General features: G+C 40.0%; 1 protein-coding gene across 2 annotated transcripts; it reads left to right on the top strand.

The window, feature by feature from the left end:
* The first annotated feature begins 279 nt into the window (after window positions 1–279).
* Window positions 280–24,703, top strand: LOC137806933 (nucleoside hydrolase 3-like). 2 transcript variants are annotated; one of them, XM_068607329.1, is made up of 12 exons: window positions 280–564; window positions 1,758–1,937; window positions 13,376–13,486; window positions 13,567–13,902; window positions 20,703–20,879; window positions 20,997–21,281; window positions 21,395–21,517; window positions 21,701–21,898; window positions 22,048–22,301; window positions 22,450–22,651; window positions 23,591–23,896; window positions 24,256–24,703. In XM_068607329.1, the coding sequence occupies exons 1-12, from the start codon at window positions 400–402 to the stop codon at window positions 24,544–24,546; spliced, it is 2,628 nt and encodes an 875-aa protein (XP_068463430.1). In that variant the 5' UTR covers window positions 280–399; the 3' UTR covers window positions 24,547–24,703. The 2 variants fall into 2 exon arrangements, with proteins under 2 accessions (XP_068463430.1, XP_068463431.1); XM_068607330.1 differs by lacking the exons at window positions 280–564; window positions 1,758–1,937; window positions 13,376–13,486; window positions 13,567–13,902 and adding an exon at window positions 18,765–18,969.
* Window positions 24,704–24,917: the final 214 nt, after the last annotated feature.

Below are 24,917 nucleotides of genomic sequence, written 5' to 3'. Positions count from 1 at the left end.
ATAATTTATAATTATATAATATATTGATTTATATTTCGATGTCCTATATTTTAGAAATCTTTCGTGTTTATGTAAAAGTATCTGTATTATATAAATAAATATTTTATAATTTATAAATAAATGTAAAAATTTTATTTTATGAATGAGTTTTATAAAATTGTACTAATTTTAAAATTTATTATTTAATATAATATTATGTTATCGGATGATGATTTATAGTTTGAGATGGCGTTAAGTCTCCCTGTTAACATTTATTTATTGTGAGACTCTAATGGCACGTGGGTGTGTACTATTCCTTTCTTAAAATTCAACAATCTGTTTGGTAGTGGTCCTTCACTCTGCTTCTTCAAATGTTCTGATATATAATAAATGAATGGCAGGCAGTGTGTTATGTGAAGGATGATAGGTATGTGGACAGCAGTAGCAGTGGCGGTGGTGTTGATTGTGGGAGGCTCTGCGGAGGGAAGGCCTCATCGGATTCTGGTGGATACAGATGTCGACACCGATGATTTATTTGCTCTTCTCTATCTTATCAAACTCAACACATCACAGTTTAAGTTGGAGGTAAGCCTTCATTTCTTCTTCTTCTTCTTCTTTTCTTCATCATCAATCATTCATTTATTTCTTCTTCCATACCAAATTATTCAAGATTTTCTTACTACCTTATTCATCACTTCTTTTTAATTTAATTTTAATAAAAAAACCCAGTTCTCAAGGTGTGCGTCATTCTCTCCCATTGTGGAATCTTTTTCTATACTTCCGGCACACTGTTTCATACTCTTGGATATTTAAATATATTTTTTCTTTCACGTCATCATCATATACGACTATTCATATCTTGACAACTCATATTACAATTGTTAAAACTAAAAAAAAAAAATTTTTTAGGAAGAATTTTTTCTAAAAAAACGTGAAGTTAGTTTTCAAATATATAATGGTCAGCTGAACATTTTTTATAAATATTTATTTTTATCTTTTTTCGAGAGTTTACTTTACTCATTTGTTTGGTTAAGATTAATAAATAATGTAAGGATTGTTTTGTAAGTATTAATGGAGAAGGAGATACTTTAGTTTTTGAGTAAAGAATTAATTGAATTGAATTAATGATAGTTGATAAGTTATTGTTAAAATTAATTTTAAGTATGTTTTTTAAAATATAAATATTATTTTATTTCTTAAATATATTAATTATAAAAAAATTAAAAATATTATTTCAATAACATTTACATAAAAGTTAAAGAAAAACATAATAAATAGAACTGTTTTTAAAAACTGAATATTAAATATGAAGGTAGATTAATAATTTATCAAATAACCATCACGAACTCATCAGTTTTCTTTACATAAATTTTCTTTTAATATAAATCATTACAAAACTCTCACACATCATTTATACACATAACCACTCGTAACAAAGAAATGATACATCTCTTGAATTCCTTTCCAAATAAAGTTATAGTTGATGACTCAAATGAATTGACATTTTTGGTGAAGATATTTGACATTTTCAGGGGAGGTTTGTTTTTTCCGGGTGGTGTTGAACCTAGTTCATGAAAAAAAACAAATTGGTATTATTGTTAGAAAAATATTTAAAAAGTGATATAGTAAAAAGTTATAAAGTAGAAAGTTATAAAGTAAAAAGTAAAAGAAAGAAAGATTATATGATAGCATTTTGAAAGAAGTATGAGGATAAAAAATGGTAATTTATGAAGTAGTTATGAAGATAATTTGTGTGTGTGGTGGTAACATTTTTTCAGGCCATCACCATCAGTGCAAATGCTTGGACCAATGGTGGACATAGTGTTAATCAAATTTATGATCTACTTTATATGATGGGTAGAGATGATGTTGCAGTTGGAGTCGGCGGTGATGGTGGAATACTCCCAAACGGTACCATACTCCCTAACGTTGGTGGCTACCTTCCCATCATCGAACAGGTTTGTTACGTTGTAATCGTTCAATTTTTTTCTTCAATAAACCAAAACCAATAACAAATTTCTTCCATAGACCTTCTACATTTTACTTATGAGGATAAATTTGTTGTCTATCATGAAGTAATGTGATTTTATTGAATTGTATAATGTATCCTTAGTCGATTTCTGTGTAGTTTTTTTTTAATATATATATATATATATATGTTTAGAAGTTTTTGTTAATACATGTAAATTATTTTATTAATATTAAAATTTTGTAAGTATAATTTAAATTAATAATAATTATTAACTTTTTTATTTATTATATAATCATTTATATGAATTTTAAATATTTTCTCAATTTATATATTAATACAATTTTAAAATAAATTTTTATTATTATTTTGAATTACGGTTTTTAAATAATATATATATATATATTTGGTTATTTTATAAATAATGTTATAGATATACAATTTAGATTAGAAATAAAATTTAAGGACTATACATGGTTAATCTTTGGGAATATTACTCGTTTTTTAGTTAAACAAATTTTACATTTAATTATATTAATTAATATTATATTATATTTTAGAAGTTTTAGTATTCATATTCCTTACCACAACAAAGGCGACATCTATTATATTGTTGACATATGTTTACCTTTTGCAAACCTTAAGTTTCCCTAAATACAAGAAATATTGTTGATAAGGATAACATAGTTATGTCAGCTCAACTACGTCATTTATTAGTCAAATGATAAATTAAAAAAAAAATATGTTTGTCAATGTAAATGCAATGTTTATATTTCATGTAAATCGACATATATGTGATATTATCTATTTTAGAGTTTAAAGTTTTACAGTAGTTTTGTTAAAATATAACATAAAGTGAATAAGGTATTATATAAATTATTTTTGAATGATGCATCATTGCTGGACGTATCCAAATAAATTCTTAGTTGAGAGTTAAACAACATTTCAATTTTAGAAACATATTTTTATTAAACAATATCAATATCAATGTTTCAACTTTAAATATGATAAATTAAAATTAATTATTGTATATGTTCTCGCCGGTTGACTCGCTTGCCGGTTGACTCAAACGGTAATCTCTGGTCCGCTTATCTCCGTCTGAGAATCACATTTCCGTGGTTGAAGAATCTCTCACCTGCAAAGACAAAGGGCGCCTTGACGGCCGTTTGCACTTTGACAATCAAGTCAGTACTGGGGCAAAGAAACAATAAGTGTATAAAGTAGTTTCAGTCTTAGAAACGGTGTCCCTTGCTAGGGTTCTTAGTCCCCTTTATATAGGTTGAAACTAGGGTTTACCTATATTCTGTTACCCGTGTCTAGGGTTCCTTGGAGAATGTCCCTGCGTCGCTATTACACAATCTTAGCGTAATCTGGCACATTGAACTTCCCTTAACTGGAGTGCAACGACTAACAGAATGGCCTCCTGGGTTCCAACTTGTGCACCAAATCTCTAGGGCCATCTGTTCTATGGGTGCCCTAAGTATTCACGTGCCATACATGCAATCTTCCCTTGGAAACCCTAACCCTAACGGGCCTTAGCATCTCTACGGACTATTTACTCGTGCCGCGCTTGAGTGCGCTATACACACCACCTGCATGGATCCCTCGTATCTTAGGGCTTCCTCTCATATCTGATGTTTTAACTGGTAACTAGTGTAATTCTGGGGCCCATCTTACGTGGCCCAATATAGTTGTTCAGACCTCCGACTTCCGATCTCTCCCTCTGTTGGCAAGGTTTGATGTCGATCCCTGACGTTGATGTCCGAGGACTGGTCGGCACACAAGCCCCCTAGTCTCAAGTTGTAACTTGTTTCAGCGAAGAGACTAAGTGATCACCCTAGGCGACCTACGTGGCACTGGGTGACAGGATGTGAACAGTACACCGAAGTGATGTCTCACCATACTTTTTAAATCAGCATACGCGTGGCAAGGTCAACGACTATCACTTGTTGACGCTTGCGCTTCTTCGTATACTGTTTAAACCTTTAAACCCTTACACTCTCTTCACTGTTTCATTACTTTCACTTAAGCATTTCTCGAACATTTCTCACGCATTTCTCTCCCTCGAAACGCTCTCTCTTCCTCTTCAAAAACTGCTACCTTCGAAACCTAATTTATCCAAAGGTATGATTTTTACTCCACGATTACTCTTGCTTCATGATTCCGCTGCTCATAACATGCTATAACTTTTGGATTTGTTTATGTTTTCTGCATTTTATGTTTCCTCTGTTTTTATTGCGAGTCTCTATTTTCTGTTTTGAGTCCCTGCTCTTCTGGTTTTGCTGAGTTGCGACATCATCTTCTTCTAAACCCTTGTTTTCTTCCTTCCTTTCTCTCTTTTAGCTTTCTCACCGAGATTGCCAGAAGAAAAACCACACCGAACCCTCCACCCTCTGTCAACTAAAAAACCCTATACAAATGGGCTCCTGATGAAATTTTAGTCGAAACCTCCAAGATAACCTCCAACAAAGACGTAATGACGTATAGGGAGGGTGAGGCTAACGAAAAGCATCGCGTGTTTGGGAGAGACACGATGCGTACGTGTCGGTTCGGCCTCGCAAGGAAGGCGAACCCGTATACGTTGATGATCGCGCAAGCCCCAGAGAACTCTTATTCTTTATTTACTCCACCGTCTTCAAGCGGGTCAAGCTCCGCTTGCCATTTACGGGGTTCGAGCGCGCGTTGCTTACAGAGGTTAACGTGTCCCCTACCCAACTGCATCCCAACAGCTGGGCCTTCATAAGAGCCTTTTGCATTCTGTGCAATCATTTCAGCCACACGTCCTCTGTGGACGTCTTCTTGTACTTCTTCGAGGCGAAGAATCCCGGTAAGAGGCTGTGGTTGAGCTTTAATGGAGTGGTGGGGAGAGTTCTCCTAACTCTCTTCCAGCAATCCTACAAGGGCTTCAGGAAGAAGTTCTTCAAGGTGTGTTGCAGCGCGCACGACCCCACCCTGCTAGACAAATTTCCCCTCTATTGGGTGGAGAAGCCTGGACTTAAAAAGTCAAGGAGTCTGGAGGACTTGACTCCGTAAGATCGGAAGACCTACGAGTTCTTTTCGAAGCTGGGGGGCGGTGTTTGATACCATTGAGCTAATCAAATTTGAGTTTTTCCCGAGTCCCTCAAAAAATGCATTGGTACCCCCCAATCTTCTTTGCATTTACTGATCATGTGTGTACTTGTCTTCGCTTGCGTGTATACTGACTTAACTTTTACATATTGTGCCTCTTGTGCAGATATGGTTCTTAATGCAAAAAAAAGGAACAAGTTGGTTGAGCTGGTCACCCATCGTAAGGTTGCTCTTGCCGACGCGGGCACCTCAGCACCTGCCAGCACTCCTTCTCCTGCTGCTTCTGCTCCAAATTCACCTGTACCAGCCCCCGTTGATAACAGGCAAAAGGGGGTGGTGGTGGCCACTGACTCAAAAGACGAGGACACCTGCACGGGCCTCATCTTTAAGAGACAACGGGTGGATGATGTCGTGGCGCCATCACATTCTGCCTCTGATGGCCACGCTCCATCCTTCAGGGACAATCCTCCCAGCGCCTCCTCTCCTCGCGAGCTCATCATGCACGAAGGCGGGGGGGAGAGTGCTGCTGGGGGTGACCAAGCGCCTCCTATGGTCGAGGTCCCTGCCATCCTCCAACAAGCCCTTAAGTGCTTTCAAAACAAAGAGGTGGTGGAGAGCTTGGGTGAGGACCCCCTACAGGATCGTGTGGCTCAGTGCCTTGGGGAGTTCCTCATTGCATCCAACCTCTCTATGAGTAAGGCCCGAGACTCGTAGGCAGAAACAGCGAAGCTCAGGGAAGAACTAGCTCTCCAGGCCAAGACCTTCTCCAAGCGCGAAACGCCCCCCAGCTTCAACGCAACGAAGTGGTTGATCTGAAGGAGAAGGTCGAGGAGGTGCAGGCCAAGATGGCCAAGTTGGAGGAAAGGGCCACCCAACGTGAGGTTCAACTTGGCCAGGTGGAGGGGGAGCTTGCCCAGAAGATCGAGCTCTTCAAGGAAACCGAAGAAGAGCTCACCAACGACGCTGCTGATGCTTATGGTGCTGGGTTCGAAGATGCCATGGCTCAAGTTGCCTACGTGCATCCTGAGATGGATCTTTCCCATTTGCGGAGTCGAAACGGGTTGTTGATGGGCAAGGAGTAGCCCCTTTAACATTGTGATTTAACATTCTGACGAACATTTTGTAATCTTGTACATAATTTTTTTATGAAATATGCTTTCTTTAGTCTGCTTTCTTGTCATGGTCATTGTTCTATTGAGTCTTGCACTAACTTTGCTAACAACGCCCTTGGACACACATTCACACCTTAAGTAGCACGCTTCTTCCCACCCACTTTTCCTTCTTACGACCTTTACCGTCTAAAGGTACCAGTGATGTGCGCGTACTTCTTGGCTGGTCTTTCGTCGTACGAAAATAGGGAAAACCTTCACTTGCTGCTTCTGACCTTCGTCTTGCAAAATAAAGGAAAGGTCTCCCCAGCGATTCCACCCTTGCCTTGAGGGACAAAGGGGATGTCTTACTAGTGATACTGGTGAACCAGGCTATCCTCTACCTTGACTTACAAACAAGGGAGAGGTTGACTTTCTGACCTCGACCTTGCTTTATGAGAGCAAGAGAGGATTTAACTGTTGAACCATACTGTTCAACCTTGGGGTTTTACTTCGAAGGAGGCGTTCTCTACGAACCATCCTATTCCAACCTTGAGATCTCTAACCCAAGTGAACGGTTCGAAACTGACCTCGTCCTCGCCCGTAAGGCAAGGGAGGATTTAATTGGCAAACCATATTGTTCAACCTTGGCGTTCTCACTCAAAGGGGGAGGCGTTCTCTATGAATCATCCTCTCCCGATATCGAGGCTTCTAACCCAAGTGAACGGTTCGTAACTGACCTCGTCCTTGCTATACGAAGTCAAGGGAGGATCTTAATAACTGACCTCATCCTTTCTGTATGAAGTTAAAGGACATGTTTTTAATAACTGACTTCATCCTTGCTGTATGAAGTCAAGAGACAGGTTTTTAACAACTGACCTCATCCTTGATGTATGAAGTCAAGGGACAGGTTCGTTGTACTGCATTGTGCAAAATATTTTTAACTGGGTAACTGAAATTTTATTGGGTGACCTCATTAAAAAACCCTTATAAGGGAAAAAAAAGTGTCCCTTAGAAACTGTGTACAATGGGATAATTTAACTGAAATAAAATTTAAGGTTAGCTGCCTTCCAATGTCTCGAGCCTGTATGCTCCATTCCCAAGGGCCTCTGTCACTCTGAAAGAACCAATCCACTTGGGGGACAACTTGTTCTCTAGCTGGTATGGGTGGGCCTTCCGCATCACCAGGTCAGCGACCTGAAACTGTCGAGGTCTCATCTTGGAGTTGTACTTGTACTTCACCCTTCTCTTCAAGGCTTCAGCCTTGATTCTTGCTTCCTCCCTCACTTCATCTAGTAGATCTAGGTTCACCTTTCTTTCTTCATTGGACTCTTCGACCACGAAGTTCTGGAAACGCGACGAGTTCTCCTAGATCTCTACAGGAATCATTGCGTTCGAACCATACACCAGGCTAAAGGGTGTTTCTTTGGTAGTGGACTGGGAGTAGTGTGGTAAGCCCACACGATTCTAGGAACTTCTTCTGCCCAAGTCCCTTTGGCTTTATCTAGCATTCTCTTCAGACCCCTGAGCAGAACTCGGTTGGCAGACTCGACCTGCCTGTTCGTCTGGGGGTGTTCGACCGATGTGAACACCTGCTTTATTCCCAGCTCCGTACATAGTTTGCCCAACTATTGGCTCGCTTACTGGGTACCATTATCAGACAACAACCGTTTTGGGATTTCAAAGTGACACACTATGTTTTTCCACACAAAATGCTGGATCTTATGGGCTGTGATCTGTGCTATTGGCTCAGCTTCTATTCACTTTGTGAAGTATTCTATGGCAACCACAAGGTACTTCATCTGCTGCACTACTAAAGGGAAAGGCCCCAGAATGTCGATCCCCCAAGTATGAAACGACCATGGGCTATAGATCGACCTAAGCTCTTCTAGAGGCGCCTTGTGCCAGTCAGCGTGTTGCTGACACTGCTTGCATCGCTGTGCATACCCCGTGCAATCTCCCCTCATGGTTGGCCAATAATATCCTGCACGAATGACCTTTGATGAGAGAGATCGGTCGCCGATGTGGCTTCCACATATCCCTTCATGAAGTTCTGCCATAATGCGCGTGCATTGCTCACCACTTACACATACCAGGATAGGGTGGGTGAACCCATGCCTGAACAACTTTCCATCGATCAAGGGGTACTTGCTCGAATTTTTCTTGATTTTTCTAGCCTCTGTAGGCTCTAGCGGGAGTACCCCATCATCCAAATAGCGTTGGTAGGGTGTCATCCAAGTTTCTCCTGCTTCAACTAGGCAAACCTACAACGACCTTTCCCCAATAACTGGGTACACACTTATTTTGGGTGTTTTTATCGTCTCCTGAGTCAACGACCGATGACTCCTCTGCACCCCTTCCAAAGTGTCGATCTGCTGGACTTCTATCATATTATCTGTGGCAGTTCGAGAAGTCCTCAGGGTCTCCTGAATGACAGTTCTCTGTCTTCCCCCCTTGCTCGAATTGGCGAGCTTTGCTAGCAAGTCAGATCGGGCATTCTGTTCTCTAGGTACATGGACTAGCTCAAAAACCTCAAACGTCTCCCTCAGAACCTGAACGTACTCTAGATATGTGGCCATCTAAGGGTCTTTGGCCTGATATTCTCCCGTGACTTTACCTGTGACTAACAAGGAGTCACTTTTTTCCAGCAAACCCTTTGCTCCCATCTCCTTATCCAGCAACATTCCAGCGATCAGGGCCTCATACTCTGCCTGGTTGTTACTGGCCTTGAAAGCGAACCGCAGGGCCTGCTCAATCTGTAACCCATTTGGCCCTTCCAAGATGACACCAGCCCCACTACCCTGTTGGTTGGAGGAACCGTGTACAGAGAGTACCCATCTGAAACCTGCTCCTTCTTGGTGCGTGGCTGCCGAGGAGAGCTCTACCACGAAGTCAACATAAACCTGGCCTTTAATAGGGCCTCTGGGCTCATATTGTACGTCAAACTCTGATAGCTCTATTGCCCATTGCACCATCCTTCCTACCACTTCTGGCTTTTGTAAGACCTTGCGGATGGGAAGGTCTGTCATCACTATTACGGTGAAGCTTTGGAAGTAGTGGCGAAGTCTTCGCACTGAGAACACTACTGCCAGGGCTGCTTTCTCTATGGCCTGGTATCTCACCTCTGGCCCCTACAATACTTTCCTGACAAAGTAGATTGACTTCTGCACCTGGTCCTGCTCTTGCACCAGGACCGAGATGATCGCCCTTTCTGTAACTGCGAAGTACAGACGAAGTGGAGTGCCCGGCTGTGGCTTGCACAACACAGATGGACTGGCCAGGTACTCCTTCAGTTTTAGGAACGCCTCTTCGCACTCCCCGGTCCATACGAATCTGTTATTCCTCTTCAGGCATTGGAAGTAAGGATGCCCCTTATCTCCTATTGTCGATACAAATCTGGACAGAGCGGCCATGCGCCCTGTCAACAGCTGCACCTCCTTCACTAAGATCGGGCTCCCCATCGCTATGATCGCAGCGCACTTCTCAGATTTCGTCTCTATCCCACGTTCAATGAGTAGGAAACCCAAGAACTTGCCTGCTTCTACCCCAAACACGCACTTTTCTGGGTTCAGCTTTAACTTGTACTTAGTTATTGTGGTGAATAGCTCTTCTAGGTCTGCTACATGCTGCTCCCTCTGCTGGGAGGTGACCACCATGTCATCCACATACGCTTGGACATTTTGCCCTATCATGAGCGCTAGCACTCTGTCCATCAACCTTTGGTAAGTCGCCCCTACATTCTTAAGCCCAAAGGGCATGACCTTATAACAATAACAAGACAGCTCTGTCATGAATGTTATCTTGCACTCGTCCCTGGGGTGCATCCTGATCTGGTTGTAACCAGAAAAGGCATCCAGGAAGCTGAGTAATCTGCAACCGGACGCACTATCCACCAGAGCATCTATAGTGGGCAGCGGGCAGGAATCCTTCGGACAGGCCTTGTTGAGGTCTGTGAAGTCGACGCACATCCTCCATTTCCCGCTAGCCTTCTTTACCAGTACCACGTTCGCTAGCCACTCAGGGTACTGAATCTCCCTGATGTGGCCAGCACTGAGCAGCTTCTAAGTCTCTTCTCTGACGCCTCGACGCCTTTTGTCATTGAATTTTCATCTTCTCTGGCGAACAGGTAGGACCTGGGGGTCCATGGTGCAGAAGTCAGGATCTATGCCAGGCATGTCTGAGGCAGACCATTCAAAAGCATCAAGGTGTCGAGCTATGACTTCGGCGATCTGATCTTGTGTCTCTTGGCCTAGGGATTTGCCAAGCCTGAACTTCTTCCCGCCGATCTCCCTCTTTAACATGTCTTTGGCAAGTTCGGGTTGTCTCTCCCGGGCGATCTCTGCGCGGGTGACCCCTTCTTCCCTTTGAGGCTGAGTGGTAACAACGAACACTCTACTCTTCGTCTTGAGGCTATTCTCGTAACACTTCTTAGCCTCTTTCTGATCAGACTTGATGGTGATCACCGTACCCTCGAGGGAAGGCAGCTTCATCTTCATGTGCCTCGTAGAGGCCACCGCTCAAATCCTGTTCAAAGCAGGTCTGCCCAAAAGTATATTATAGGCTGACGGAGCGTTAACAACGAGGTACCTGATGTTTGCAGTACGCGAGGTTGTGCCATCCGTGAAGGTCGTGCTCAACTCTTTGTGTCCACGCATCTCTACCTTGTCTCCACCGAAACCATACAAGCAACCAGTATAAGGCCTCAACTGGTATAGGGACAACTGCAACTTTTTGAAGGTCGATCAGAACATCACATCGGCCAAACTTCCCTGGTCCACGAGGACGCGATGCACCCTCCTTCCTTCTGTCACTAACGAAATCACCACTGGGTCGTTGTCATGTGGGACGACGTCTTGGCAGTCGACCTTGGTGAAGACGAGGTCGACATTAGGTGTATGATTTGCCTTCTGCACCTCTACTGCCATCACCTCTCGTGCGTATTTCTTCCGCTGGGAGGCGGTGCATCCTCCTCTTGAGAACCCTCCAGAGATGGTGTTGATCTCACCATGAATGGGTACCTCATGCCCCTGATCTATTCCTGTTGCTACTAACGCCTGATCCTCCTGCGACCCTAGGAGGTAGTCCTTTAAGAAGCCGCTTTTCACTAATTCGTCCAACTGGTGCCCCAGTGACAAACAGTTGCGTATGGGATGACCATATGCTTGGTGGAACTCGTACCAAGCGTTCTTGTTGGGCCCCAACTTTTTGTCGGTCTTCGGGGGCACCTTCAGCCTTGTCGCGATGTTGGGGATAACGATCAACTCCTTGAGCTCTACACGAAAGTTGTGCTTGGGGAGCGGGTCTCCCCGTGTGCGTGTTCTAGTTTGGGGCTTCTCGTAAGGTTGCTGCTTCCCTGAGCCTTTCTTCTCTATCTTCGCCTCGTGCACCCTCATGGGTTGAGGTCGACCAGCTGCTCGAGGTCGGACAGGACCGACGAAGCCACGTTTCTCTATGACTCGTTCTTCTGCGGCGATGTGCGCCATAGCTTGACACTTGATCTCACAGAACGTCTTCGGGTAATATATAAGCAACAACTCACTGAAGGGCCTGGTAGCATTCGTTTGGTGAAGGCGTGCATCTTCATGGCCTCATCGGTGGGTTTCAGCCTCACCACCTGGACTCCAAACCTGTTCAAGAACTCTTTCAAGGACTCTCCTTGGTACTACTTTATGTCAAAGACATCATAAGAGATTCGAGGGGGAGCCCTATTGATAAGGTACTGCTCTTTCAGGGAGATTGACGAACCATTTCAACGCTGCGCCTGCCAATGTGCTCATCAACAACTTGCAGTACACAACATCAGATCCTCCTATAAGCATCATCTGGTGTGGAACGTTGTGAGGTGAGCCTCTGGGTCCTCTACACCCGTGAAGGTGACTTTCGGGCCCAGAGACGTGGTTGGTAACACAGTATCCATAATCGTCTGAGAGAACGACATGGGGTGTGCCCTAGGTGGTATGGGTGGGGCACGCTCATCCACCGCGCGTTCTATTGCCTGTTGTAAACTCCTGCGCAGTTCCTCATTGGTTCTGCGCAGCTCTTCGTTGTCTGCCTGCGACACAACTATGTCAATCCTAGATGCTGCTACCGCCTCTTGGAGGGCGCGCATGGTCTCCATGAGTTGTTGCATGGTGACATTGTCCCCTCTAGAGGGCGTAACACCCAGGGGCGCAACTGATCCTTGCCTCGTACTCCTCATGTTGTTGGTAAACTCTTAACACGATTGCGAATGAGACCTTTTTTTATCGGGCCCCACAGTGGACGCCAAATGTTCTCGCCGGTTGACTCGCTCGCCGGTTGACTCAAACGGTAATCTCTGGTCCGCTTGTCTCTGCCATAGAATCACATTTCCGTGGTTGAAGAATCTCTCACCTGCAAAGACAAAGGGCGCCTTGACGGCCGTTTGCACTTTGACGCTCAAGTCAATATTGGGGCAAAGAAACAATAAGTGTATAAATTAGTTTCAGTCTTAGAAACGGTGTCCCTTGCTAGGGTTCTTAGTCCCCTTTATATAGGTTGAAACTAGGGTTTACCTATGTTCTGTTACCCGTGTCTAGTGTCCCTTGGAGAATGTCCCTGCGTCGCTATTACACAATCTTAGCGTAATCTGGCACATTGAACTTCCCTTAACTGGAGTGCAACGACTAACAGAATGGCCTCCTAGGTTCCAACTTGTGCACCAAATCTCTAGGGTCATCTGTTCTATGGGTGCCCTAAGTATTCACGTGCCATACATGCAATCTTCCCTTGGAAACCCTAACCCTAACGGGCCTTAGCATCTCTACGGACTATTTACTCGTGCCGCGCTTGAGTGCGCTATACACACCACCTGCATGGATCCCTCGTATCTTAGGGCTTCCTCTCATATCTGATGTTTTAACTGGTAACTAGTGTAATTCTGGGGCCCATCTTACGTGGCCCAATATAGTTGTTCAGACCTCCGACTTTCGATCTCTCCCTCTGTTGGCGAGATCCGATGTTGATCCCTGACGTCGATGTCTGAGGACTGGTCGGTACAGTATCTGAAATATTATTTGTCACTCATAACTTAATTATGATTTTATCTTTTAAAAATATTTTAAAAGATTAAGAAAAAAAATGTGTGTAAAAATTACCTTTATCCTCGATTTCTAAATATTAGAATACTATTAGGTGTACATTATCTCTTAGTAATACAATTTATATTTAAAATGAAAAAAATTATATTATATTAATTGAAAAAAAACATTTATGAGCATCTGTTTTAAGGATTATTGTTCTCTTGAAGCAGGGAATGACAACAGCAGGAGGCTGCAGGTATAGGCGGGCCATTCCTATTGGTCTTGGAGGGCGGTTGGACATTGATGCCAATTATGGTATCAGGAAAGCTTTCCTACCACAGGTGCATGAAATTGAAATTCTACTTATTTCATGATTAATTGTGTTTAGAGCGTGATTAATGATGATTTATGATGAAATTAGGGAAGTAGAAAATACAGTTCAATGCAACAAGCAAGTGCACAGGAAGTGTTGATTGAAAAAATATCTGATGGTCCCATAACAGTGCTTATGATTGGAGCACACACAAACATTGGAATCTTCCTGATGAATAACCCACAGCTGAAGAAGAACGTGGAGCGTATTTATATAATGGGTGGAGGTGTAAGGTCAAGCAACCCAACAGGTTGTTGCCCCAAGAATGCTTCATCTTCCTGCGTCCCTCGCCAGTGTGGTAACCGTGGGAACATGTTCACAGACTATAATACTAACCCTTTTGCAGAGTTCAATATATTTTCAGACCCTTTTGCAGCATACCAGGTCAGATACACACTTCTTCCTTCAAACTCATTCATCATTAACACAACATTATTTCTTAGCAATCACTCAATTCTTCAAATATATATACACACATTCTGCTATTTTCTATTAACTGTTTATCATCATTTTTCTTACTTTTTGTGAAAATCAGGATTATTTATTGATATTATGTAAGTAATCTTCATTTGAAAAAATAATTCTGCTAATAATAAAAGTATTAGAATTTTAATAATGATATGGGGAAAGAAACACTTCCTGTCTTATGTATAAAAATAATGAGACGTTATAATGTTAAATGTGTGCTCTCAATTTTAGTATTTGAATAATTTATTTTTATTACTAATTTTAAATTTAAAAATATAATTAAGAATAAGACAAGAATATAAAATATACACAGAAGAGAAAAATTTCTTTATATATTACTATGAATGTGAAATATGAATCCAAAAAAGGATAATTTCTTTTATAAATTTTATGCAAGATTTAACACAGTTTATCGCTATTAAGAAGACTTTTACTTAACTGTAATAAAAACAATTAAATTTAGCAAATTAGTTTACTATCAATACAATTATATATTATCAGTTTTTTATATATAATATTGTTTACTAGTGAAGAGAGATATTTCCTTAGTATAACATATAGTTGAGTTAGAAACAATGGTTTCTAATTCTAGAGAATGTTGTATCTTGATGATCGATATCTGCTGTCTTTTATGTTGGGTCATTCTTTTTTGTTTTCTAGTCGCATTAAGTCATAATAACTATGATCCGCGTATCTGTCAATTACCATGATCTCTGCTCCATCACTCATAAACACTATGATCGGGAATGATACACCCACAAGCACTATCGGGCTAGACCCATGACCATACAATCCCTCAGCCTCTAGCGCAAGCCAATGAGGCTTAAAAGCTCCTAAAAACTCAACAACCCTTTACCCTGTTTGGGTCGATCTTTGACCATACAATCCCTTAGCCTCTGGCACAAGCTAATGAGACTTAAAAGCTCAAAACTTCAACCTTTTACCTTGTATGGGCCAGTCCACGACCATTATGAAATCTTTACTAACATTATTGTGTGTAAACAACTTCTCAGCTTCTCCCTCGAAGCCTCAAAGTGTTTTATTGGTAACCGTGCCTCATCATTATCTTTGCCACATCCTTTCAGTCATTATGGTGAAGTGATGCCTCTGTCCTCCACGTGTCTTCTTCTATCTGGTTAGATTCAAATGTCGTTCCTTCTTCCCCTTCATTCTCCTCTTTCCCCCTTTTTTTCTTCGCACCTTTCCTTCTTCTTCCTTAGTCACTTTGCTAGTCTCAACTTCACCTGCTCTCAAGTACGCTTTGCTTCTTTCCAATTCTACGTTCTATTTGTTCTTTAGTTGTGTCTTTAGCATTATCTGTTTCTCGCCTTCCATTCTATTTTCATGGATTATCAATAGGTAGCATTGCATCAAATTTGCAATCCAAACTGAAAGGGGTTTCTTTAGTTGTTGACTGGATCGTAGTATGATACAACCACATTATTTCTGGTAAAAATTACACCCATCTTGCCTTTGCCTTGCCTACCTTCTTTTCCAATCCTTGCAAAATTATTTTGTTTGCCGCCTCTACTTATCCATTTGTTTGAGGGCATTCTACTGAAGAAAAAACATGTTTGATTCCCGTCCTCTCGTACATATCCCGAAGCTTTCTATTTGCAAATTGTGTTCCATTATCTGAAACTAACCCCTTCGGTATACCAAACCTGCATATTATAGATTTTCAAATAAATTTTAACACATTTTCAACTGTTATCATAGTTAGAGGTTCAACCTCCACCCACTTCGTAAAACATTCAATTGCTACTACAATGAATTTGAATTATCTCACTGAGATCGGGAAAAGGGTCGAGAATATCAATCCCCCACCTATAAAAAGGCCAAGGTGTTATGATAGAATACAAAAGTTCATCGGGTGCATTAATTAAAACATCATGGCTTTGGCACATGCTACATTTCCTAACATACATCAGACAATCCTCCCTCAAAGTTGGCCAATAAAAACTTACCCTTAAAATTTTGGTAGATAGTGATCGCCCTCGATATGGCTTTCACAAACTCACTCATGTACATCTTGCACGATTCTTTCTTTTTGTGGACTTTCCACACACCTAAAAAAAGGTGTCGAAAAACCCTTCCTAAACAACTTATTATCAATTAGGACATATCTTACCTTATTCTTATGAAATATACTTGCCTCTTGAGGATTATTTAGCTCTTCTTCACTTCGAAACCACTTCAAATACACATCCATCCATCCAGCTCCTATCTGTATTTCCATTACCTCGTCCACTGTGACACTTGGAGATTCAAGATTCTCCTGAATTACTGATCGATTGTTTCAGTTTCTTTGTACTCATAAATTTAGACCGGAAATGTGCTGTAGAATTCTGGTCCCTTGGGACATATACTAAATCAAAATCTTCAAAGGCTTCAACTACTAAACGGACTTTGGGAAGATATTTTACCAAATGCGAGTCTTTCGCCTGAAAGTTCTCTGCTACTTGCTCGATTACCAGTTGTGAATCACTCCTTACAATCAAATTTCTAACTTCAATGTCTTTCGCCAAAAATAACCCTGCCAACAGAGCTTCATACTTCGCCTGATTATTACTCGCCCTAAAGGAAAATTTCAATGATTGTTTTACCAAAACCCCATTAGACCTCTTGATGACTTTTCTACAGCAAGTGCACCACGTTGTTAGAAGTAATAATTTGTCCCTAAGGACGAATATCAAACCCAAAAGGATCAATAGAATAATCAAGTAAAAGATTCACTAAATATAAAACAGAATAATAAAATTTTGTTGAGATTTGTTATGATGGCAATGATTAATAAGAAAACAAGTCAAAGAGCTTGTTGCTTCAATTCGAAAAATAGGGATTATGTTCATCTTTCTCACTCTTTTGTATTTTGATTAACATGACAATATTGTGTCATTTGATTGATATTGATGCTCATATAAAAATCATTTATATTGATTCCTCGCATATAAAATTATTAAGATGTTTCCTAAATATCGATTCCTCGCATATTTATAAAAACAATTTATCATTAGGATTAGACGTTGAGAACAATTAATATTTCAAATCTATTCCTACCTAACATTCAAATATGTTAAGCATTATCGTTTGGGTCAGAACCATAGAAGTACTTTCTAGACAAATCTAAGTTTCAAGATCATGAAAAACCAAGCATTACAAACAAAACAATAATACCAATCACTAATCAAGAACAAAATATTATGCTTAGATATTACCTCAATATATAAGAGTTTGAATAGATTACTCCCAACCCCAAAGGGTAGAATTAGCCTACAAGCATGGGGAACAAGTAAAGAAGACTCCGGATGTTTCTCCTTGACAACTACCTCATCTAGGGTTTTCTAACACCTTATATTCTCCCAATTTGATTACAATTCCCTCAATGATGTTTTCCTCTCAATCAATGATTACTAGGGTTGTGTCTCAAGCTTTTTATTTAACCTAATTTGCTTGGGCTTAAGTGACTCCTCGCTTAGGCGTTAATGGGCTTGCTTGGGCGAGTAAAACGTAAAAAGGCCCAACTTTACTAGAGCAATCTCGCCCAAGCGAGATTGAGCTTGCTTGAGTGAGATCCATTGATGGCCTATTGGCTTTTTACGAGTTTGGACAACTTTGGTGATGTTGGTGCATTCCAACTTTCTCTTTTTAGCTTCGTATATTCTCCTTTTGTCTAATTATCTCCATTCTTCTATAGAATCTTGAAATCAACACAATTTTAGGAATAAATCGTTCTTATTTAAATTAAAATCACACAATATATAAAAAGGTATAAATTCATAAATTTAGGGTTATTTTGTACTTATTTTATCAATTGTTCTTGCCGGTTGACTCTAACGACGATCTCACGCCCGCCTGTCTCTTCCTAGGTTTGCGCTTTCTTGGATCGAAGCACTTTGTACATGCGAAGACAAAGGGGGCGCCTTAGAGGCCGTTTGCACTCCGACGCTCAAGTCAATCCTGGGGTAGAGAAACAATATGCTGTGTAATAGTTCTAATCTTAGAAACTGCGTACCTTGTGGATTTTCTTACTACCCTTTATATAGTCTAGGGTTTCTTTTGTTCCGTTACCCGCATTTAGGGTTTTTGGAGGAATGCCCTCATGCCGCTATTACCCAATCTTAGTGTAATCTAGCGCATAAGGCTCCCCTTACTGGAGTGCAACCACTAACAAAATGGTCACCTGGGTACCAACTTGTGCACCAAATCTCCGGGGCCATCTGTTCTGGGGGTGCCCTAAGTATTCACGTGTCATGCATGCAACTTCCCTTGGAAACCCTAACCTTAACGGGCATTAGTGCCTTCCAAGAATCTTTACTTGTGTCGCGCCCAGATGCACTATCCACACCACATGCATGGGTACTTCGTGACTCAGGCTTCCCCCTACCTCTAGGCGTTTTACTGATAACTGGTGTGTCTCCCAGGGCCCACTCTTCATGGCCCAACTTAGCTGTTCAAACTGCCGATGCCTGATGTCACATCGGCCTTGTTCTATTGCCGAGGATCGATGTTCGATGACTCATCAACCTTCTTTTGTTGCTGGAGGTTGATACATTAACTCGTACTGTTTGTGGGACCCAGCTTACGTGACCCACCATTACTAGCAGTCGTCGATGTCCGAGGACTGGTCGGTACATCAATTAATACTCATAAGGGCCTATATTTTAATATGAAATATTACTGAAATTTGGAACTTATCACCCCTCCAAAATTATCTCTACTTCACTTCCTTTAATATTTGGCGCTCCATCTATTGACAAAATCCACTTTCTTTCCTCTCTGACATCAACCTTTTCCCCCGTATTAATGTCATTGACAATATCTTTTTGCAATATTGTTATCTTAGGTGAAATCCACGTGCCCTGTCCTCCCATCCATTTACCTTGTCTTCCCATCCATTCTGTCTTCCCGTCCAATTGTCTGCCCGAAAACTATCATAAGGGTCGATTGACCTCCTATCATCTTTTCGGTAACTCCTGAATGGTACTCCTCTACTCTGTACACCCTTTACTCCCGTAATCATGCCTTCATCTTTTTTCTCCTCTTATTTTTTCTTAATTGTAAACTCCTCTGCCTTAATATGCGAAGCCGCTCTAAATTTTACTATCGCCATATCTTTTGGCCTTCTTTGTACCAATAATTCACCAAATGTTCTCGACGGAAGCCCGTTTTAAATGCCTATACAAACATTTTTTCATTAGGTTGTGGAATTTGTACGATTATTTCGCTAAAACAACTTAGGAATTGGTTGATGGATTCCTTTTTCATTTGTTTCACCTAAAAAAGGTTTGCAACCTCTAACGGTTTTGCTTTATTTATCGCAAAGTGAGGGATAAACAACTTGAATAAAAACCTCCAAAAAGGTTATCGACCTTCCTGGCGAACTGTTGAACTAGTCTAGAGTAGTTCCTACCAACGTGCTTGCAAACATTTTGCATTTTATGGCATCAGATCATCTGCAAATCAACATTTGGGTCCTAAAAGCTTTTAGATGAGCATTGGGGTCTTGTTTTCCCTCCAAAGACCCTATTTTTGGAAAAACATATCCGGTTGGATTAGGTTCCCTAAAAATTTCCTCCACGAACGGTTGGAATGGAAATTTGGTTCAACTTGCTCCCTCCACTTGGGGGCTCATCATTTGTTAATCTATATGCTGTTGAAGCTCCTTGTTCCTCCTACGAAATTGGTCCTGAACCCTTAAGGATTCTTCCAGCATTTGCCTTGTTTGGCACTTTCCCTTCTTAACTCCTCCTACTCCCTCCTAACCTCCTCCAGGCGTTTGTCATTCTGCTTTCTCATCGTCTCCATCATTTCTGTCAGTGTTTGCATTGCATCTGATGTTCCTCCATTGCTATCTTCTGTCGCATTGCATCGATTTGTCCTCATTGTGATCAAGAAAATTTATATGGTGCAAGATTATTTTACCTACTCCACGGTGGGTGCCAAATGTTCCAGTCAAGAGAGATGTCTCTTTACTAGAGCATACAATTGTTCCAGAAACAGAGGTTTCTAGCCCTAGAGAATGTTGTATCTTGATGATCGATATATGTTGTCTTTTATGTCGGGTCGTTCCTTTTTGTTTCCTAGTCGCATTAAGTCAAAATAATTTTGATCCCGCGTGTCTGTCAATTACCATGATCTCCGTCCAATCACTCATAAATATTATGATCGAGAATGATCCGCCCACAAGCACTACTAGGCCCATTACCATACAACCTCTCAACCTCTGACACAAGTCAATAAAACTTAAAAGCTCCTCAAAACTCAACAACCTTTTACCCTAGTTCAGTCCTTGGCATACACTACCCATGATACCAAATAAACTTGATGCTCTTTCTTGGGAAAAATGGTTTTATGGATAGGCCAACTCCTTTTTTTCTCTCTCTACTATTTTACAACCTCTTTTATTTAAAAAATAATAGTATAAACAAAATTTGAAAATAAAATAATAATATATTAGATTGTAAAGTGAATTAAGGAAGACAAAGACGTCAACCTATATTTTTTTCTTATTTCTAAGATTTGTTTTTATAATTTAAAACATGTTTTAGAAATTTATATAGTCTTAAAATGTAAAAAACTCAAAAATTTATTTCAACATTTTCATAAAGAAGTTAGAAGTAGTATCTTCTTTTTCTGGGGGAGGATTATATAACGTTTATTTAGTTGATTCAAGTCACAAAGTATTGATGACCAGATAATATCTGGCTGTTTAGGTGATTCATTCTGGAATTCCTGTCACTCTTGTTCCTCTGGATTCAACAAACACAATCCCCATCAATAAAGAGTTCTTTGATGAATTTGAAAAGAGCCAAGACACATACGAGGCTCAGTACTGTTTCAAATCCTTGAAAATTGCTCGTGATACTTGGTTTGACAACGAATTCTATTCGGTAATTTCTTAATGAAGCAATGCATGGCTATTATTTTCTATTGTTAACAATTTAACATCCACTTTGTTTTCTGCAAAGTACCTAATATTCATACTAATACCAATTCATTGTTGGCAGAGTTATTTTATGTGGGACTCTTTTGCAGCTGGTATAGCCGTCTCAACCATGAGTAAACCCAATAACCATAATGGAGAAAATGAATTTGCTGAAATGGAGTATATGAACATAACTGTAATCACTTCAAACAAACCTTATGGGGTATCTGATGGCTCTAACCCTTTCTTTGATGGCCCAAGAGTTCCTAAGTTCAATCTAGAAAAAGGTGGGGTTCATAGTGGTCATATTCAGCAAGGACTTAGAGATCCACTTTGCTTTGTGAAAAATGGGAAAGGGAGATGCCAGGTAATTGTTACTTTCCCTTTTAGATTGCAACTTTAATTTGTTACCTACACTTTCCCACGTACATATAGTAAATGTTATAACGTGTTATGTGCTGCAACATGTTCTATATACAGGATGGTTACACAGAAGAGGTAAGTGGTCCAGACTCAGTGAGGGTACTTGTTGCCACAAAAGCAAAGCCAAACAAGGATGTTAGGAGCACACTTGACAGAGAATATTTCATAAGCTTCTTGAATGTATGTTTACTTTTTTCACTATATTAATTGCTCAAACTTCTTTCAAGATTTATGAAGTACACTCTTTTATCATGGCATATAAGGAAATCTAAATACTAATTATATGTGCTCTGACTATATGAACGAATTCTTAAAATGACAAATGTAGATGAATCTGATTTTTTGTCTTGTGTGGGGTGAAAGGTTCTAAATCATCCACAAAATTCAGGGAGGTTCAACTTCACCACACAGTTTCCTTATTACAAAGAAGTAACTTACAAGCCAAATTTTCAAAATAAAACACTGGGAAAAGCTGTTGTGTTTGACATGGACATGAGTGCAGGAGATTTTCTAGCTCTATTTTACCTCCTAAAAGTGCCTGTTCAAGTAATCGACCTTAAGGTATTCTTATTTTTTCATTTGTTTGTTGTTTCTTTGATTTACTTATTGTTGATTTCACGTCAATCTCAATTTGTCTCCTACTCTGAAGTCAAATTTAAATTCTTAAAATGTTGAATATTATATTGAAATATAGACGCAATTGCACTCAGGCAATAATCGTGAGCCCTACTGGATGGACTAATGCAGCAACAATAGATTCGATCTATGACTTACTGCACATGATGGGTCGTGACGATATCCCAGTTGGTCTTGGAGATGTTTTTGCAATGAATGAATCAGATCCAATATTTGGAGGTGTTGGGGAATGCAAGTACATAAAAGCCATTCCCCATGGAAGTGGGGGGTTACTGGACTCTGACACTCTTTATGGTCTTGCTCGTGATCTTCCACGCAGTCCACGAAGGTGATTTTCTTTCTGTTACTTTTATGGCTTTCTATGTATTGCTCACCAGGATTAGAATGCATCAGAGCATAGTGAAATCACATAGGCCAAGTGGAATAATGGAAGCTGCTATTGAAAGTAGAGGTGTCTAACACACGAACCATTTCAGGTATACAGCAGAGAACTCTGTGAAGTTTGGAGCTCCTCGGGATACGGATCACCCTGAACTCAGACAACCCCTGGCCATGGAAGTTTGGGAGTCTGTATTACAAAATACTAAACCAGGTTCTAAGATTACAGTATTGACTAATGGACCCTTGACTAATCTGGCAAAGGTTCTGTCGGTCAAGAAAATAACCTCAAGAATTCAGGTGAGTTATAGTATATATTTATTAGTTTCCCCGTTTGATGTTTCAGTTAACACTTACTTCTTATCTTATCTAGTAATCTTACCTACTTCTCTTATCTCTACATGTTACAAGATCTAAGGTTTAATAATTAATATAAATAATAAGTAATTTTTGTTATTTTTATTGAAAAACATGTTTCGCGATAACTTCCACCTATTACCTGATCAAGAATTTATACTAATGTAGATAATCGTGACATGTTGTTCATTATATTTTTAACTAAAATAATAAAAATTACATGTTATTTTATTTTAATTGCAGTATTATTTTATATTGATCAGAAAACTTTACATATCTTAATTCCCAGAGACAAGTAAGGTTGACAAAATAACATTAATAAAATTTAGGGGTGCCAAAGTGGTGCGGGCCGGCCGCGGCTCGTTGAAAAAAATGTGGGGTCGGTTGCTTATTTCAACCCGTTGACCCGCTTAGGCCCGTCCTGCACAACCCGCAGCCCACGCGAGTCAAGTGCGGGGCGGGACGGGTGGGTCCGCATAACCTGCATAACTTTAAAATGTATAATTTTTTTCTACACCCGCAGACCAAGTGCGGGACGGGCCCATGCGAGACGGACCAGCCTGCATTACCACCCCTAATATAATCTGACTAACAGAAAAAGTAAATAGTACGAACTCAACATTGAAAAATATAATTTTTTGAAATAAAATATACGAGAGACTGGAAACTTACTTAATCTTATTTGTTATCTACTAAACAGTTACTTATGCCAGAAAGAACAATCAGCTGCTATCAAAGTGGCTTGAGTGTAAACCCCAGAAAAAAATTCTGATAATATTGATAAAATTAGCCAAAAGGAAAGAGTTGATACTGCATTTAACATTGTTCCCGCAGATGATTACTGATAGCATAGGAAGGAATAACAATTCCAAAATGTTGCAGGATGTATATGTAGTTGGGGGACACATTAGCAGCAGTGTGATGGACAAGGGAAATATTTTTTCAGTTCCTTCCAACCAATATGCTGAGTTCAACATGTTCCTGGATCCTTTAGCAGCCAAGACAGTGTTTGAATCACAAGTTAACGTCACACTCATTCCACTCAATACCCAGCGCAGAGTAAGTTCGTTTTCAGACATTATAGGCAAGTTGCGTGGGACATCAAGAACACCAGAGGCTGTGTTTTCCGAGCGTCTGCTGTCAAGGCTACTCCGTTTAAAGCAATCTCATAGCATATATGACCATATGGTATAACTTCCTCTCCACACCCTTTTTTCTTCCTAGCTTTCACATCTAAACTTTTGACACAAAAAGGACAATGATCAACTTTGGAATCATTTTAACAGAATGCCCCTTAAGAAGCACGGTGGTTCCTATTTAGTTCCTGTAGGAATATATGTCTATTTCTGTTTTTAGAGCAAGAACTAAACATAAAATACTGTTAGTAAAAGACTACAATATTGAGGATTTAGGTACAAAATTAAGACAAAAAGTTGGTGAGATGTAGGAACCAAATGTTGATTAAACGTTAAGAAATTCCATTAGACAAAAGTAGCTTAGATAGGATTAGTTGTTGTTTCCACTGTTTAAGTCCTTTGTCTTTGCAGGGCACTTTCTTGGGAGAAATTCTAGGCGCAGTTGTCGTGGGTGATAGCTATTCAGGTCTTGATCCAAAATTTGAGGAGAAGCTCATAAAAGTCTTGGCTGATGGCAATGAATCAAGTGATGGAAAAATTGTGGTGGATGAAAAAGGTGGAAAATTAGTCAGAATTTTAAGCAGTGTGGATGCCAAGGCTTACCATAGTTTGTTTGCAAACAAGCTTGGCAATGAGGAGCAGTCAGCTAAGATAGCGAGCTTTGAAGAACAGCGGAGAAGATGGAGTCATCCTCACAAATAAAATTAGAGATCGCTACTTCAGTATTTTCTCATGTACAATTTAAATCTAGTTCAACTTCTTTAAATCAGTTTAATAAACTGAAATTTTTATTTATTTATATATTATAACTTACCTATGTCAAACAATGAAAATAAAATAAATCAAAGGTTTATCGAAACTTAACTAGATCGTAGAAAATGACTGCCAAATCTCTCTCCTTCAATTCAAGATTAATGAGAACTTCGCCTAGTGTTCTCATAGTTGCTAACGTGATAAGGTGAATAAATTTTAATTAAGACAAACTTTAAATAATTTTAATATCATATAAAAAAAAATTAAATTTAACTAAATTTTATAAAATAAAATTTCGACTATAAAATAAGATTGTATGA

This window comes from Phaseolus vulgaris, chromosome 3 (assembly GCF_000499845.2).
Source record: "Phaseolus vulgaris cultivar G19833 chromosome 3, P. vulgaris v2.0, whole genome shotgun sequence".
Lineage (NCBI taxonomy): Eukaryota > Viridiplantae > Streptophyta > Magnoliopsida > Fabales > Fabaceae > Phaseolus > Phaseolus vulgaris.
Note: the sequence above shows the minus strand (reverse complement) of the source record. Positions and strands in the feature narration are given on the sequence as shown.

Bases quoted from the DNA above. Each gene is read 5' to 3' on its own strand.
- LOC137806933 (XM_068607329.1), top strand. From the start codon at position 400: ATGATAGGTATGTGGACAGCAGTAGCAGTGGCGGTGGTGTTGATTGTG. The intron at 21,282-21,394 runs GTAATTGTTACT...TTCTATATACAG, and splicing joins ATGGGAAAGGGAGATGCCAG to GATGGTTACACAGAAGAGGT. The intron at 21,899-22,047 runs GTATTCTTATTT...AATTGCACTCAG, and splicing joins TTCAAGTAATCGACCTTAAG to GCAATAATCGTGAGCCCTAC.